The 18499-nt window shown below is 46.8% G+C and overlaps 1 protein-coding gene across 2 annotated transcripts in view; it reads right to left on the reverse strand.

Moving 5' to 3' along the window:
• The window catches only part of LPCAT4 (lysophosphatidylcholine acyltransferase 4), a 56365-nt gene extending 38236 nt beyond the window's left edge, over nucleotides 1-18129 (reverse strand). Inside the window, exon 1 of one of the 2 annotated variants that reach the window (XM_060780126.2) lies at nucleotides 17754-18129. In XM_060780126.2, coding sequence (XP_060636109.2) covers nucleotides 17754-17927 — 174 coding nt within the window. In that variant the 5' untranslated portion in view covers nucleotides 17928-18129. The remainder of the gene's footprint in view (nucleotides 1-17753) is intronic. The other variant, XM_060780127.2, reaches the window with a different exon arrangement.
• Nucleotides 18130-18499: the final 370 nt, after the last annotated feature.

Here is an 18499-nt window from a genome sequence, read left to right on the forward strand (position 1 = left end):
AAATAATGCAAGTCTCTATTCTCCCTAGTCTTCCTGGTTTTATTGATTATGCATTTCTTCTCTTGTTTCTTTGGTGCTATCTCATCTTTCTTCCCCTGTAGTATCCTAGGCAGGCTCTTCAGACTTCAAAAAATACATTTGTGGGATACTACAACTCCCATTGGAGCCCCTGGTGGCATAGCGGGTTAAACCGCTGAGCTGCTGATCTTGCTGACCAAAAGGTCGGTGGTTCAAATCCAGGGTGTGATGTTAGCCACAGCTTCTGTTCAACCATCTCAAAAGCTCCCTGCTTGGGCAGTGATGGCAAGATCATCACCATGGATGAAACTCTATGCCAGTGTTTCTCAACCTTCCTAATGCCACGACCCCTTGATACAGTTCCTCATGTTGTGGTGACCCCCAACTATAAAATTATTTTCGTTGCTACTTCAAAACTGTAATTTTGCTACTGTTATGGGTCATCATGTAAATATCTGATATGCAGAATATATTTTCATCCGCTGGACCAAATGTGGTACAAATACCTGATTCACCCAAATTTGAATACTGGTGAGGTTGCAGGGGGAGGTGTACTGATTTAGTCATTTGGGAGTTGTAGTTGCTAGGATTTATAGTTCACCTACAATCAAAGAGCATTCTGGACTCCACCAATGATGGAATTGAACGAAATGTGACACACAGAACTCCATGACCAACAGAAAATATGAGAAGAGTTTGGTGGACATTGACCTTGAGTTTTGGAGTTGTAGTTCACCTAATCCAGAGACCATTGTGGACTCAAACAATGATGGATCTGGACCAAACTTGGTACAGATACTCAGTATTTCCAAATGTGAACACTGGTGGAGCTTGGGAGAAATAGAGCTTGATATTTGGGAGTTGTATTTCCTGGGATTTATAGTTCACCTACAATCAAAGAGGATTCTGAACCCCACCCATGATAGAATTGGGTCAGACTTCCCATGACCAACGGAAAATACTGTGTTTTCTGATGGTCTTTGGCAACTCCTCTGACACTGCTTCATGACCCCTCCAGGGGTCCCGACCCCCAGGTTGAGAATCACTGCTCTATGCTTTTCTGCTTTGATATTCTGTGTTATATAACTGTGTGGAGTGGCCCTGGGTATGGTTGTGATCCCCAGGTTGTGTCAGATCTTCGTTGATCTGGATTATATGTGTCTACACTGCAGAGGGTAGTGCAGTAGGTTAAACCGCTGAACTGTTGAACTTGCTGACTGAAAGGTCAGTGGTTCGAATCCATGGAGCAGGGTGAGCTCCTGGTGTTAGCCCTAGCTTCTGCCAACTTAGCAGTTCAAAAACATGCAAATGTGAGTAGATCAATATTTTCTGTTGGTCATGGGGGTTCTGTGTGGGAAGTCTGGCCCAATTCTATCATTGGTGGGGTTCAGAATCCTCTTTGATTGTAGGTGAACTATAAATCCCAGCAACTACAACTCCCAAATATCAAGCTCTATTTCTCCCAAACTCCACCAGTGTTCACATTTGGAAATATTGAGTATCTGTGCCAAGTTTGGTCCAGATCCATCATTGTTTGAGTCCACAGTGGTCTCTGGATTTAGGTGAACTACAACTCCAAAACTCAAGGTCAATGTCCACCAAACTCTTCTCATATTTTCTGCAGAAAAGTAACAGCACTCCATGCATTGGACCAAATGACCTTGGAGGTGTCTATGGACAACGCCAGCTCTTTGGCTTAGAAATGGAGATAAGCACAACCCTCCAGAGTTGGACACGACTAGACTTACTATCAAGGGGAAACTTTTATCTTTACCTACAACTCCCATTGGCCATGCTGGCTGGGGAATTATGGAGACTGTAGTTTTAAAAAGGAGCATTGCCAACCAAGCCCTTGCTTGGGCCATTTATGCAGCTGCCCGAAAAGACAGATTATCTCAGGCATGCGAGATCACAGCATGGATTTGACCTTTTCCGATGATGCTTTTCATATGTCTGTATGTTCCTCTTTTTAATCTTCTTTTCGTTTTCTCTTTTCGGTTCTCAAACCACAGATACTGTTTACTCCCCTTCAGCAAACAAGGCCACATCCTTTCTGTCTTTTGAAACGAATCAACTGCTCTTCTTTCACTTCTAAACCTTTCATTGTCAAACCCAAAGAGGAAAAGTCTTTTTGAGGTTGAGGGAATCGGTCTTTCTTTTCCCAAAGTGGGGACAGGAATTGGTACAAAGCAGAGAAACGACTCAGTACAAGACAAGCAAAGCAGAAAGCATCCACACCAGAAAAAAGTGTAACTCATTGAGTTACAAATGAACCACTTTTAATGCCGAGATTAACCAATTAGCATGCATTATTTATTCGCTGGGGATACATAATGCAGGGATGTGAAACCTGACTTAAAACTGCCTCTGCTCTTCCTTTTCCCCATCTTGATTAGTGAGTCATCGTGATTTAAAATTACTGATTGAAAGAAAACCAGAAGCCCCTCCATTAGCATCGAGAAATACATTTCAGACTGAAAATAACACCTTAGAGGTAGGTCAAAGGAGTTCTGAGGCCTGGCATCCACTTATCTAGGACATTAAACCATGTCACAAGCTCTTGGGATGGAACCGATGCACCCTCCGAAGGCATCAAGAACATAATTTCGACTTTTAGGACTTTTAATTGTTCTAAAAGAGCTCGAGTCTTCATTGAGGCAACCGAACATCAGAAATGTAATAAGGATCAAATTTATTTATTTATTTATTTGGTTTACTTTTACCCCGCCCTTCTCACCCCGAAGGGGACTCAGGGCGGCTTACACATCCAAGGCACAATTCGATGCCCATAGCATACATAATACACAATAATAAGCAATAAAACAAAATAACAAATTAGCAAACAACAACAACAACAATACATTGCATCTAAAACCGTTAAAACCAATAAAACCAGTAAAATTTCATACAAACCGATACAACCACTTCTTCCTTCTTGCCAGTCAGTGTTCGCTATCTCATGGTTCAGAGTTTTCTTCCACATTTATCAGTCCACATATATCAGTCCTGCCGGTCCTAATTGCCTGGTTGTCCTATCTAGTTAGCAGACTGCCCGAAGGCCTGGTCCCACAACCACGTCTTTGTCTTTCTCCTAAAGGACAGGAGTGATGTCGATGCCCTGATATCCACTGGGAGTGAGTTCCACAGGTGGGGGGCCACCACTGAGAAGGCCCTGCTCCTCGTCCCCACCAGCCTTGCTTGAGAAAGCGGTGGAGTCGAGAGCAGGGCCCCCTCAGATGATCTTAAATTCCGTGGTGGGACGTAGAGGGAGATACGTTCGGACAGATACGCTGGACCGGAACCGTACAGGGTTTTATAGGTCAAGACCAGCACCTTGAATTGGGCTCGGAACTGAACCGGCAGCCAGTGGAGCTTGGAAGAGTTGGAAGAGACCCCAAAGGACATCCAGCCCAATCCTCTGCCATTCAGGAATACCCAAAGCACTCCCAACAGATGCTATGCTTAAAAACTTCAGTGATATAGGCCCTATCTACACTGCCATATAAAATCCAGATTTGAACTGGATTATATGAACGGGAATTGAACAGGCATTAAATGTTTGCCTTTTTGTGACTCAAATCTGCTTTAAACCCCTCTGGGGAGATAAGGTGGAAAATAAATAAAGTTTTATTATATGACAGTGTAAGGTAAAGGTAAAGGTTTCCCCTTGACATTAAGTCCAGTCATGTCCAACACTGGAGGGTGGTGCTCATCTCCATTTCTAAGTTGAAGAGCCAACATTGTCCATAGATGCCTCCAAAGCCATGTAGCCAGCATGACTGCATGGAGTGTCATTACGTTTCCGCCATTTGCATGTTTTCGAACTGCTAGGTAGGCAGAAGCTGGGGCTAACAGCAGGAGCTCACCCTGCTCTATGAATTCAAACCACTGACCTTTCAGTCAGGAAGTTCAGCAGCTCAGCGGTTTAACCTACTGCACCACCAGTGGCACCTAAATGGCAGTGTAGACTCAACGAAGATCTGGCATAACCTGGGGATCACAACCATATCCAGGGCCATTCCACACAGTCATACAACACAAAATATCAAAGCAGAAAAGCATAGAGTTTCATCTATGTTGACGATCGTGCCATCACTGTCCAAGCAGGGAGCTTTGAAATGGTTGAACAGATGCTCTCTGACGCTTCAGGTGCTCTTACTGCCTATTGCAAAGAAAACCAGTTGATTCCTAATCCATCTAAAGCACAGATGGTTGCTTTTCACCTTAAGAACAGACAAGCATCTCAAGCTTTGAGGATGACCTGGGAAGAAATCCCACTGGAGCATTGCAGCACACCAAAATGCCTGGGAGTTACGCTGGACCATGTTCTAACCTACAAGAAGCACTGCTTGAATATCAAGCAAAAAAGTGAGTGCGAGAAACAATATTATACAAAAGCCGACTGGCACAACTTGGGGATCACAACCAGACACAGTGAAGACATCTGCTTTTGCGCTTTGCTACTCTGCTACTGCATACACATGCCCAGTGTGGAATACATCAACCCACATTAAAACAGTGGACATGGCTCTTAATGGGACATGCCGCATTATCACAGGATTCTATGCCCTAAACCGCTTGAGAAATTATACTGTTTAGATGTTATTGCACCACCTGACATCTGTCGAGGAGTAGCAGCCTATAATGAAAGGACCAAGGCATTGACATCTCCGACCCATCCTCTTTTTGGATATCAGCCAGCATGCCAATGCCTTAAATCAAGAAATAGCTTCCTAAGATCTACAGAGATACTCGCAAAAACACCTCAGCAAGCGTGAGTCCAAAAGTGGCAGGCTAAAACCTGGAACTTCAACCAGTGGCTTAGACCAAATGCAAAACTCCTTCCTGGGCACACAGGAGACTGGTCAACTTGGAAAGCGCTGAACAGACTGCGCTCTGGCACCACGAGATGCAGAGCCAACCTTAAGAAATGGGCCCACAAAGTGGAGTCCACAACATTCAAGTGTGGAGGAGAGCAAACCACAGACCACCTACTACAATGCAGCCTGAGACCTGCCACATGCACAATGGAGGACCTTCTCACAGCCACACCAGAGGCATTCCAAGCGGTCAAAGGAAATATAGTGCAATGCCAAACTTTTAACTTTGTAAGTGGTTTTTGTATGCCTTGTAACTATATTCACAATTTGCTTCTGACACGATAAATAAAATATGGATTATATGGCAGTATAGAAAGGGCCATAGACTCCTACTACACTCTAAGACAGCATATTCCACTGTTGAATAGATCTCATTGTCAAGAAGTTCTTCCAAATGTTTAGGTGGAATTTTTTTCCCTATATTTTGAATCAACTGCTCCACATCTCAGTCTCTGAAATATCAGAAAACAAAAATTGTTCCAACTTTAGTATGACATCCTTTCAAATATTTAAACACAGCTAACATGTTCAACCTTTAATGTATTGTTGAAGGCTTTCATGGCTGGAATGACTGGGTTGACCTCACAACCTCTGAAGACGCTTGCCATAGATGCAGGCGAAACATCAGGAGAGAATGCTTCTAGAACACGGGCCTATAGCCCGAAAAACCTACAACAACCCTACAATGTATTGTCAAAGGCTTTCATGGCCAGAATCACTGGGTTGTTGTAGGTTTTTTGGGCTGTATGGCCATGTTCTAGAAGCATTCTCTCCTGACGTTTCGCCTGCATCTATGGCAGGCATCCTCAGAGGTTGTGAGGACCTCACAACCTCTGAGGATGCCTGCCACAGATGCAGGCGAAACATCAGGAGAGAATGCTTCTAGAACACAGCCATACAGCCCAAAAAAACCTACAACAACCCACTGTTCAACCTTCTCTTCTCTGGGCTAAACGTACCCAGCTCCTCAAGCCGCTCCTCATAGGACTTGGTTTCCAGACTTTGGTCATTTTGGTCCCTCTTCCCTGGACACTTTCCAGCTTGACACGATCTTTCCCGAAATGTGATGCCCAGAACTGGACATAGCATTCCTGGTGAGGACAAGCCAGGAGTATAGCTATGGGGAAGGGGAAAATGAGGTCACTGCTGCTAAAAATAACAGTATTACTTCCCAAATTGTTGTTGTTGTGTGCCTTCAAATCCTTTCTGACGTACGGCAACCCGAAGGCGAACCTATCACAGGGTTTTCTTGGCAAGATTTGATCACAGGCAATTTGCCTCTAGCATAGCTAAAGCGAGACCTTGAAAACAACAGAACCCTTATATTTATTGTGTTCACATTCCCTTGGTAACTTTGCCTGCCCCTTTCCTCAGATAAGTCTATTTTTAAATGGACTGAATTATGAAGTTATTACTAGAAGTTGGGGGACTTAAGGAAAATTAAGGGCAGAATTCTTATTTGGGAGACAAAGTGGAATGCATTTATTTATTTATTTACCTCATTTATATTCTGCCCTTCTCACCCCAAAGGAGACTCAGGGCAGATTGAAGAATACATACACAGCAAACATTCAATGCCATTAAACAGACAGGACGGACAACAGATTAGAGGTATATAAAGCATTTTTCCCAGCTTCAATGTCCTGGAGGTTGTGCTCCATTCCAGCCATAGGGGGGTGCTGTTGCTCCATCTTCTATAATGAAGAGCCATTGGTTACAGACTTCCTCCTTCCTTTGATTGCCGGCATTTTTGGTATTTCCTTTATGGTGCCGTAAAATACCTCCCCGCTTAAGTGCTGCCTAATTTTTCTACTCACAGCTCACAGCTGTTTTCGAACTGGGTCTGGAGGACAAGCCCTATGAGGAGCGGCTTAAGGAGCTGGGCATGTTTAGCCTGAAGAGGAGAAGGCTGAGAGGAGATATGATAGCCATGTATAAATATGTGAGAGGAAGCCACAGGGAGGAGGGAGCAAGCTTTTTTTCTGCTTCCTTGGAGACTAGGACATGAAACAATGGCTTCAAACTACAAGAAAGAAGATTCCATCTGAACATGAGAAAGAATTTCCTGACTGTGAGAGCCGTTCAGCAGTGGAACTCTCTGTCCCGGAGTGTGGTGGAGGCTCCTTCTTTGGAAGCTTTTAAACAGAGGCTGGATGGCCATCTGTCAAGGGTGATTTGAATGCAAAATTCCTGCTTCTTGGCAGGGGGTTGGACTGGATGGCCCATGAGGTCTCTTCCAACTCTTTGATTCTATGATTCTATGCTTAGGTAGATAGTAAGCTGGGCTGAAGGTCAGGTGCTCACCCCAACCCAGGCTTCGAACAGCCAAACTTTGGATTAGTAAGATCTATTGCCGCTGGTGATTAACCAGCTGTGCTAAACTCTAGTCTGGTTATATAACTCTGGATCAGGTCATTAATCCATGTGATCCAGCCCAGACTACAATTCCCAGTTTTTTTTTTCCCGTGTCACCTAGCTACTATGGTAGAGAAAGGTAAATACCTTGTTAAACTACAACTTCCAAGATTCCACAGCATTAAATTAGTGCCAAACTGCATTAATTCCAGAGTGTAGATACACCCTCAGCCGTAGAACTCACTGCTTGACCTTGGTCAAATCACTCTCTCCAAGCTTGACCTACTTCCAACTATATTAGCTTGAGCTCATTGCGAGAAAGGCTTGGTTTGAATTTTCTGAAAAATGAAGAAATGTTCAGTGTGAAGTACTTTCTTTCAACCGTGACCAATCTGCTGCCCTTTCGTTTCCTTGGGTAAACGCTTATTCTTGCATTTCACAAGAAGGCTCATCCATTCTCCTTGCTATGGATGACATTCAGAATGCAGACCAACCACTCTTACGGACTTGAGGCTGAACATGTTATTTCCTGGTTATATGCAAGACTTGAGTACATGCAAAAAAGGGGCAAAGATCCCTTTTCCTGCCCTGAAACTCCCAGAATGCACAGCCTGCTACCACTGGCTGGTGAATTATTGGAGTTGTAATGACTAAAAAAAGAGGTAACATATCTCTGCTTGGATAATAGAATAAATCTCTCTTATGACTTCTGCTTCCCATAACCCCAGGGGGATCTCAATTCATTAGTCTTTCCTTGAAGCTAAGAAGGAAATTGCTGTCCCTCCCTAATTGTTTTTGGCTGATCCTTAGGGTGTTCATAGCCTTCCTCGGAGACTGATTTGCCCAAGGTCACTCAGTGGATTTACAGCACTGACAAAAGTTTTTGAACCCTAATTTCCCATAAATGTTCAAACTATCATGTTAAGTTGGCTCTAAAAACTAAGGCAACCCAACACAGCCTTTTCTTAGCAAGATGTATTCATGTCAAGTTCAACTAATAGGTTCTTGAGGCTCTTAGGACACATTTATTTATTTATTTATTTATTGATGACATTTATATGCCACCCTTCTCACCCTGAAGGGGACTCAGAGCGGCTTACAAGTAAAAGGTAAATACAATATATTATATTATTATCATAGCACAATATTAATATTATATATTAATAGGGGCCAGATGCGGCTCCTTAGGCTCTTTTCTCAGGCCCTCACTCTCTTTTTCTCATCATCCTATCCTTCCTTCCTTCTCTCTTTCCCTGCCTTCCTCTTTCACCCTCACTCCTTCCTTCCTTTCCACCCTTCTTTCCTTCCCTCTTTCCTCCCTCCTTCTCACTCTCTCTTTCCTTCCTTTCTTCCCTTCTGTCTTTCCTTCCTTCTCTCTCTCCTCTCTCCTTCCTTCTCTTCTACCCTTTCGTCCTTCTTTCCTTCTCTCTTTCCTCCCTCCCTCCTTCCCATTCTCTCATTCTCTTTCCTTCCTTTCTTCCCTTTTGTCTTTCTTTCCTTCTCTCTTTCCTCTGTCCTTCCTTCCCTTCCACCCTTTCGTCCTTCTTTCCTTCCCTCTTCCCTCCCTCCTTCCCACTCTCTCATTCTCTTTCCTTCCATTCTTCCCTTTTGTCTTTCTTTCCTTCTCTCTTTCCTCTCTCCTTCCTTCCCTTCCACCCTTTGGTCCTTCTTTCCTTCCCTCTTTCCTCCCTCCTTCCCACTCTCTCATACTCTTTCCTTCCTTTCTTCCCCTTTGTCTTTCCTACCTTCTCTCTTTCCTCTCTCCTTCTTTCTCTTCCACCCTTTCATCCTTCTTTTGTTCCCTCTTTGCTCCTTCCTTCCCACTCTCTCATTCACTTTCTTTCTTTTCTTCCCTTTTGTCTTTCCTTCCTTCTCTCTTTCCTCTTTCCTTCTCTTCTACCCTTTTGTCCTTCTTTCCTTCCCTCTTTCCTCCCTCCTTCCCACTTCCTCATTCTCTTTCCTTTCATTTTTCCCTTTTGTCTTTTCTTCCTTCCCTCTTTCCTCTCTCCTTCCTTCCCTTCCACCCTGCTTTCCTTTCCTCTATCCTCCCTCCTTCCCACTCTCTCATTCTCTTCCCTTCCTTTCTTCCCTTTTGTCTTTCCTTCCTTCTCTCTTTGCTCCCTCTCTATTCCCTTCATCCCTTCCACACCTCTCTTCCTTTCTTCCTTCTCTTTTTCCTTCCTCCTTTCCTCCTAGGATATGTTTAGCTCGGGGAAGGTGGAGAGGGAACATGAGAACCATGTTCCAAGATTTCAAATGGTGTCCCATTAAGGAGGAGGGAGGAGGAAAACTGACTTACTCTTGCTCTAAAACCAGGACAGGAGCCCCCGGTGGCACAGTGCATTAAACCACTGAGCTGCTGAACTTGCTGACTGAAAGGCTGCAGGTCTGATTCCTGGGAGCAGGTTGAGCTCCTGTCGTTAGGCCCAGCTCCTGCCAACCTAGCAGTTTGAAATCATGCAAATGTGAGTAGATCAATAGGTACCGCTCCAGCTTCATGCAGTCATGCTGGCCATATGACCTTGGGGGTTTCTACGGACAATGCTGGCTCTTCGGCTTAGAAATTGAGATGAGCACCAACCCCAAGAGTCAGACACGACTGGACTTAATATTAGGGGAAAACTTTTACCTTAGAGACCAAGACACAATGAAGCAATGGTTTCAAATGGCAGGGAAAGGGATTTGACAGAAAAGATTAGGAAGACCTTCCTGAGAGCTGTTGGAGAGTGGCATAGCTTGCCTAGGAGTGTGGTGGAGTCTCCTCTGGTGGCTTTTCTGCAGAGGCTGTCTATCAGGAGTGCTTTGATTGTGCCTTCCTGCGTGACAGGGGGTTGGACTGGATGTCCCTTGGGGGTCTCTTCCAGCTCTAGGATTCTATATCAGGAGTAGGCAATACAGGGTGTAATTGATACACTTTCTTCTCTCTCGTCCACCATCTCATCCTGACCAAGCCCAACCCTTTGGGATCCAAATGTTTCCCAAAAGAAAAGAGAAAGGGGAGAAATACCCCCCTCCTGGCCCACCTACCCTGCTTCGGCCCGCCATGCGGCCCCCAAGTCAGAAAGTTTGCCCATGCCTGATCTACACAGTAGAATGAATGCAGTTTGACGTGGACATCCATGGGTCATGGGAATTGCAGTTTTTAAAAGGTCTTTGGCCTCCTCTGCAAAATAGGGCTGGTACTACTTTGAGAAAATATCACTCCCAGGATTCCAGGCAGCTAAAGTGTTGTCAAACTGCATTAAGTCTACAGTTTAGGTCAAGCCTGGAAAACTTGGGCTCTCCAGGTGTTTTGGACTTCAATTCCCACCATTCCTAACAGCCTCAGGCCCTTTCCTTTCCCCCCTCAGCCGCTTAAGCGGCTGAGGGGGGAAAGGAAGGGGCCTGAGGCTGTTAGGAATGGTGGGAATTGAAGTCCAAAACACCTGGAGGACCCAAGTTGGCCCAGGCCTGGTGTAGATGCATCCTAGTCTGGCAGCAAGGACAGCAGGATGACAAAGCTACAGCAGGACAAGCTAACCGGCAGTTTGTATTTGTTGTTAATTTGAATTCCAGAAACCCTATGAACAAGCGACTTCCAGGACACATTGTTATTACCACCCTTGTAAAGATCTTGGAAACTCAAACTGAGTTTTATTGGTGATGGGAAGAGATGAATTGAGGTCTGGACCAGATGAAGGACAAAAGGCAGGATGCAGGAGAAGAAAGCAAGCCTGCCTGCTTCTGTACCAGTTGCCAGGGAAAGGAAGAACCTAACAACTGCAAAACCAAATAAAGAAGCATTGAAAGGGGCTGTTAGAAGGAACCGATCCTTGGAAAGACTGAAAACATATCTCCCCCTAACCCAAAGTTTCTCAACCTGAGGGTTGAGACCTTGGAGGGCCGCGAGGGGGGTTCAGTGGAGTCACCAAAGACCATCAGAAAACATATATTTTTGATGGTCTTTGGAACCCCTTTGGCAGAGAAGGCTGAAGATCTCGCTGCCTGTCCTGCTCTTCCTTTTCGGAAAGTGATGACGAATCCTCTGCTGTGATTGGCCAGGCTCTCAGCCAAGGGGAGGGCTGTTTCTGAGACTCCAAGTGGGGAGGGGAGAGCAGGCATGCTCAGCGCATGGCAGCGTGGTGGCGGCATATACGGGGTGAGGGAGAGCATACGAGGCTGGAGGGAGGTTTGCACCACTGAGTCCCTTCAAGGCATGAGGATTCTGTTTGGGATGTTTGGTCTAATTCTATCATTGGTGGGGTTCAAGGGGTGCTTTGATTGTAAGTGAACTATAAATCCCAGCAACTAGAGTTCCCAAATGTCAAGGTCTATTTTCTCCAAACTCCACCAGTGTTCACATTTGGGCATATTGGGGAATTCGTGTCAAGTTTGGTCCAGATCCATCATTGTTTGAGTCCACAGTGGTCTCTGGATGTGGGTGAACTACAACTCCAAAATTCAAGGTCAATGCCCACCAAATCCTACAGTATTTTCTGTTGGTCATGGGAGGTCTGTGTGCCAAGTTTGGGTTAATTCTGTTCTTGGTGGAGTTCAGAATGCTCTTTGATTGTAAGTGAACTATAAATCCCAGCAACTACAACTCCCAGATGACAAAATCAACCCCCCCCCCAATCCCACCAGTATTTTAAATTTGTGCCAATGAATGAAAATTCATCCTGCACATCAGATATTTACATTATGATTCATAACACTAGCAAAATTACAGTTATGAAGTAGCAATGAAAATAATGTTATGGTTGGGGGTCACCACAACATGAGGAACTGTATTAAGGGGTCCGTAGCATTAGGAAGGTTGAGAACCACTGCTCTCACCACTAGGCTTCCACTTCCCGTGGGACTCCCAAGCAAGAACCGAACTGCAGGACCTGGAAGCAGAGATATCTGAGCCTGCTTCGAATGGCCTCTGCCATTCTTCACTGCCTGCTTCCTCCCTCCCTTCTTCCCTCCGCCTCCTTCCAGCAGCATTGCCTTGCCGCATGGCTAAAGCAAAGCAGCAGAAAGGAGAGTCATTAGCTTGACTTCTCCCCTTTCCCTCCCCCTACTCCAAAGGAAACTGAGGCCTGGCTCACTCCTTCCACCGGCCAGCTTCTCAACACACTCCTCCACAAAGAGATCTCTCCCTCCCAATCCAGGCTTCTTACATTCCCCCCCTGAAGGCACCCAAGGTCCTTCACGGTCCTGGGTTACGGTCTGCAATGCAATTTTCTTTCTACGCTTTGCCCTGCAGAACATTCTGACCCTTAGCTGTTCAGGACTGCATAATCACCCTTCAGACACTGCAGCGGCCCCTACTGATCTCACTCTGCCCTTATACATCTGAAGAAGCCCCCAAATAAATAGCAAACCCCCTTTAATGTATTGTCGAAGGCTTGTATGTCCAGAATCATGGGGTTGTTGTGAGTTTTCCGGGTTGTGTGGCCATGTTCCAGAAGCACTCTCTCCTGATGTTTCGCCTGCATCTGTGGCAGGCACCCTCAGCGGTTGTGAGGTCTGTTGGAAACTAGGAAAAAGGGGTTTATCTATTTGTGGGATGTCCAGGGTGGGAGAAAGAACTCTTGTCTGTATTGTCGAAGGCTTTCATGGCTGGAATCACTGGGTTGTTGTAGGTTTTTCGGACTATATGGCCATGTTCTAGAAACATTCTCTCCTGATGTTTCGCCTGCATCTGTGGCAGGCACCCTCAGAGGTTGTGAGGTCTGTTGGAAACTAGGAAAGGGGGGTTTATCTATTTGTGGGATGTCCAGGGTGGGAGAAAGAACTCTTGTCTGTATTGTCGAAGGCTTTCATGGCTGGAATCACTGGGTTGTTGTAGGTTTTTCGGGCTGTATGGCCATGCTCTAGAAGCATTCTCTCCTGACGTTTCGCCTGCATCTATGGCAAGCATCCTCAGAAGTTGTGAGGTCTGAACTCTTGTCTGTTCAAGGTAGGTGTGATCTCACAACCTCTGAGGATGCCTGCCATAGATGAAGGTGAAACATCAGGAGAGAATGTTTCTGGAACATGGCCATACAACCCAGAAAACACAGCAACCCTGGCCATTTTTACTTTGCTTAGCACCAAAGCACCCAAACCTGAAATCGTATTGCTCATAAACCCTATTATCTCTTGTTGTTGTTATCCCCTGATATACTAGTATAGGATTTATAGGGCCAGTCCTATTCTGCTGTGGGAAAAAAACACCCAAACATTGACATAAGGAGTGTTATAGACGTTTAGATACATTTGCCCCCTATTGTGACCCTTCCCCACCAAAAATGCCCCCATTATGTTTCTTCCATACCATAAAAGGGACTTTTATGGATACCAGATGAGGATGCTATTGATGGAAAGGCCAACCCAACCCCAGCTCTGAGATTTATAGTCTTCCCCATACACAATGGTCTTGGGACCAAAACGAAAAACAACCCCACATGTGATATATACTACCTCTGAAGTATAGCATCCTTTACTTCCTTACCATAACTTCCAGTCCTATCAATATAAAATACATCCCATAAATTTGAACATGATGCCACGAGAACGTGAATGTATATTATTGTTGTTTTAAACTGCTTATTTTATAAAGTTTTGTACTTATTACCAATGTATATGGATAGTTGTTTACATGATTTTAATATGTTGTAACCCGCTTTGGGTCCTGTGTGGGAGAAAAGCGGGATATAAATAAAGAAATAATAATAATAATAATAATTATTATTATTATTATTACTATTATTCCGATGAATTGCTCAGTTAAATCACTGAGCTGCTGAACTTGCTGACCAAGTTTGCAAAACCTGTGTTTTTTTTAATCTGTTTGTTTGTTTGTTCTGTTAGAAATGTAATACAATGGTATAGTTGCTGATGACACGATAAATATAAACTTGCTGACCAAAATGTCAGCAGTTCAAATCCAGGGAGCAGGGTGAGCTCCTACTGTTAGGCCCAGCTTCTGCCAACCTAGCAGTTCAAAAACATGCAAATGTGAGTAGATAAATAGGTACCGCTTCTGCGGGAAGGTAATTGTGCTCCATGCAGTCCTGCTGTCCACATGACCTTGGAGGTGTCAATGGACAACGCCAGCTCTTTGGATTAGAAATGGAGATGAGCACCACCCCCCAGAGTCAGACACGACTAGACATAATGTCAGGGGAAACCTTAACTTTATTATTATTATTATTATTATTATTATTATTATTATTGACACCAATGAGAACACCACTCTGTCTCACATCACCATTTGTAGCAACCAAACTTCCTTGAGAAATGTCAGCCCTAAACAATACAAAGGACTACAAAATCAACGACAATGTCCAAGGGGAAGTTGGTCAAGAAGAAACCCCAGAAAAAACTGATATTTTCCCTAGGACCTCACTCCCCCTGTGTGCACCTTGTTCTCTATGGCAGGCAGGAACACATAGGAGGCAGGATGCCTCTAAGACAGGCATGGGCAAACTTCGGCCCTCCAGGTGTTGTGGACTTCAACTCCCACCATTCCTAAGAGCCTCAGGCCCCTTCCTTTTCCCCCTCAGTCACTTAAGCAGGAAAGGAAAGGGAAAAGGAAAGGGTCTAAGGCTGTTAGGAATGGTGGGAGTTGAAGTCCAAAACATCTGGAGGGCCAAAGTTTGCCCGTGCCTGCTTTAAGAACTCCAGAAAGGCCTCTGCTCCATTGCTGCCCCTCTGACCCCACAAACTTCTTTCTTGACTCTCAAGGAAACCCTAAAACTTTGCATTACCCTACACTGAAGGGAATAGGGTTTGTGGGGGAAGAAACCTCCAATTCTAGTTCCTCAGAGGCACCCCAAGAACATGCCCCTTTGCCCCTTACCCTTCACCACCTCACTCCTCATAGAGACATCTAAAAAGAGAAGCACCCCAGCAAAAGCCTGATAGCGTTGCTCTTCCTCCCTCCACTGCAAACTCAAACTTGCCCCCACAGTTTCCCCACAGACAATCCCCCTAGTCCACTTCTCCTCTGGGAAAGGGGTGCCAAAGTTCCACTATGCCCTACAATTGAAGGAGTGACAATTGTGGGGCAGCGAACCAACCTCTGGTTCCTCAAAGGAGCACCAAACCCCCTCCATAAAATGTCCTTCACCCTCCCAAGAAACACTTCTCTCCCTTCTTCTCATAAAGACAGTCCAAAAGGACCCCCAGCAAATGCTTCCAGGACCTTTAAGCCTTCTCCCTCCCCATCACCTTGGCCCCACAGGCCTCCCTTTCCTACAGACCCCCTTTAGACAGTCACCTTCTGGCCTGGAAAGAAGGTGCTTCAAAATCCCCCAGGAGGACATTGAGGGAAAGAAGGGGGTTTCTTTTTTCAGAGGGGTGCCAAACCAGCCCTAAAGACCCTTCTATAAGATACCCTCCTTTCTGTCAAACTCTTCCTGCACCCTTATACAGGCATCCCAAAAGGAAAGACACATCTCAAGCAGATGCAGGGCGAAGTGGGGCCCACCTAGACATCCCGCTTCTGCCCCTCTTCCTTACAGCAGGTCATGAAAGGGAAGGATGCAGTGGGAAGGGAGGGAGGGGATGCCAAAGCCCTTCCCTACAATGCCCTTCACACACTTAACCTTCCAGCCCCTTTTTTATAAGAGGTCACCCCAAAAACAAGCAGCCTCCCAGCAAACGCTTCTCACAAACACTCCAAAAGCAAGCGCCCTCAAACCCCATTCCTCACCGCTTATGACAGAGGCATCCTAAAAGCAAGCCCTTAGTAAAGCTTTCCTTCTGCCTTTCTTTAAACAGGGACACCCCAAAAGAAAGCTTTCCTTCTGCCTTTCTTTGCACAGAAACACCACAAAAGAAAGCTCTCCTTTTCTTTGCACAAGGACACCCCAAAAGAAAGCTTTCCTTCTGCCTTTCTTTGCACAGGGACACCCCAAATGAAAGCCCCTTGCAAAGCTTTCCTGCCTTTCTTTGCACAGACACCCCAAAAGAAAGCTTTCTTTCCACAGGGACACCCAAAGGAAAGCACCCCCAGCAAGCCCTTTCCTCCCCTCTTCCCCCAGACATTCCCAAATCCATCCCTTCCAACTTCTTACAGAGACACCCCAAAGGAAAGTCCCTAGCAAAGCTTTCCGTCTGCCTTTCTTTTCACAGTGGCACCCCAAAAGAAAGCATCCCCAGCAAGCCCTTTCCTCCAGTCTCCCTCCAGATACCCTCTAACCCATCTCTCCCCACTTCTTCCACAGGTCTCTCTAAAAGGAGGCCTCCAGCAAAGCCTTCTTTTCATAGAGACACCCCAAAAGAAAGCATCCCAGTAAGCCTTTGCCTCTCCCTCTAGATCGCCTATAACCTATCCCTCAAGGGGTCCCCCAAAAGGAGGCTTTCTGCAAAGCCTCCCTTTCGCAGAGACACTCCAAAAAGAAAGCACCCCCTGTAAGCCCTTTCCTCTCCACTTTCCCAACACATTCCCAAACCCATCCCTTCCCACTACTTACAGGGGCGCCCCAAAGCAAAGCCCCTAGCAAGGCATTCCTTCTGCCTTTCTTTGCACAAAGGCACCCCAAAAGAAAGCACCCCCAGTAAGCCGTTCCTCCAATCTCCCTCCAGACACCTTCTAACCTATCCCTCCTGGAGTCCCAAAGAGGGAGGCCTCCAGCAAAGTGTCCTTTTTGCAGAGATACCCCAAAAGAAAGCACCCCAGAAAGCCCTTTCCTCCAATCTCCCCCCAGATACACTCCCTCCAGGGGTCCCCCAAAAGGAGGCCTCCAGCAAAGTCTCCTTTTTGTAGAGACACCCCAAAAGAAAGCACCCCCCTGCAAGCCCTTTCCTCCAATTTCCCCCAGATACCCTCTAATCCGTCCCTCCCCACTTCTTCCAGGGGTCCTCCCAAAAGGAGGCCTCCAGCAAAGCCTTTTGCAGAGATACCCCAAAAGAAAGCACCCCCAACAAGCCTTTTCCTCCAATACCCTCTCCCCAGACATTCCCATACCCATCCGTTTCCAATTCTTAGAGGCACCCCAAAGGAAAGCCCATGGCAAAGCTTTCCTTCTGCCTTTATTTGCACAGAGGTACCCCAAAAGAAAGCACCCCAGCAAGCCCTTTCCTCTAATCTCCACCCAGATATCCTCCCTCCAGGGGTCCCCCAAAAGGAGGCCTTCAGCAAACCTCATTTTCGCAGAGACACCCCAAAAGTAAGCACCTCCAGCAAGCCCTTTCCTCCAATCTTCCTCCAGACACCCTCTAACCTCTCCCTGTAGGGGTCCCCGAAAAGGAGGCCTCCAGCAAAGCCTCTTTTTTGTAGAGACACCCCAAAAGGGAGCATCCCCAGCAAGCCCTTTCCTCCAATCTCCTTCCAGACACCCTCTAACCTCTCCCTCCAGGGGTCCCCCAAAAGGAGGCCTCCAGCAAAGCCTCCCTTTCATAGAGACACCCCAAAAGAAAGCACCTCCAGCAAGCCCTCCCTGCCCAGTCCTCCCAGAGGCAGCAATCATTCCGCAACCTTGCTCCCCTTCTGTCAGAGGCACCCCAAAAGACGGGACCCCCCCCCCAATGCTATCCCAGGCTCACCTTGGCCCTCTGCAGCCGGCTCATCCGCAGGTCATGGATGAAGGGGTTGGGCTCCTTGGCGGGGTCCTGCTCCTCCTCCTTGGGGGGCGCCCGGCTCGACCCCCCTCCGGCCTCTCCGCCCTCGCCTCCCTCGCCTCCTCCGCCGCCTCCTCTTCCTCCTCCGCCTCCCTCCATGGCCGGAGCCCCCTTCCAGGCTGCCCTGCGTCTTCCAGCCCGGGGCTTGGCGGGCAGCAGGGGAGGGCCCGGGAGAGCGGCACCGAGCGCGGAGGAGAGGGCCAGGCACGGGATCCTGGCCGGCGGGGGGAGGCCCTGGCACCGGAGCTGGGCAGCAGGGAGCTGGGATGCTCCGGAGGGAGGGAGGGGAGGGGAGGGCAGGGAGGGAGGAGGGGGCGGGACTAAGGCCCGGGCGTCGTCACGGCGACGACATCCAAGGGAAGGGGGAGAGAGGAGGAGGAGGAGGAGGAGGAGGGATGGACTTTCGCTTTGGATGGAAGAGAAGGAGCCAAGCATCCTCTCTCTGCGCCAATAGCAGGCACTCTCCGGCTTCCCTGCATCTCCAGGGGTGGAGGGCATTCAAGCAGGGTTTCTCAGCCTTCCTAATGCCTCGACCCCTTAATACAGTCCCTCATGTTGTGGTGACCCCTCAACCATCACATTATTTTCGTTGCTATTTCATAACGAGAGGAATGAGAGATCAGATTGCCAATATCCGGATGCTGGATAATGGAGAAAGGCAGGGAGTTTCA

The sequence above is a fragment of the Anolis sagrei genome, chromosome 6 (assembly GCF_037176765.1).
Source record: "Anolis sagrei isolate rAnoSag1 chromosome 6, rAnoSag1.mat, whole genome shotgun sequence".
In the NCBI taxonomy this organism is placed as follows: Eukaryota; Metazoa; Chordata; class Lepidosauria; order Squamata; family Dactyloidae; genus Anolis; species Anolis sagrei.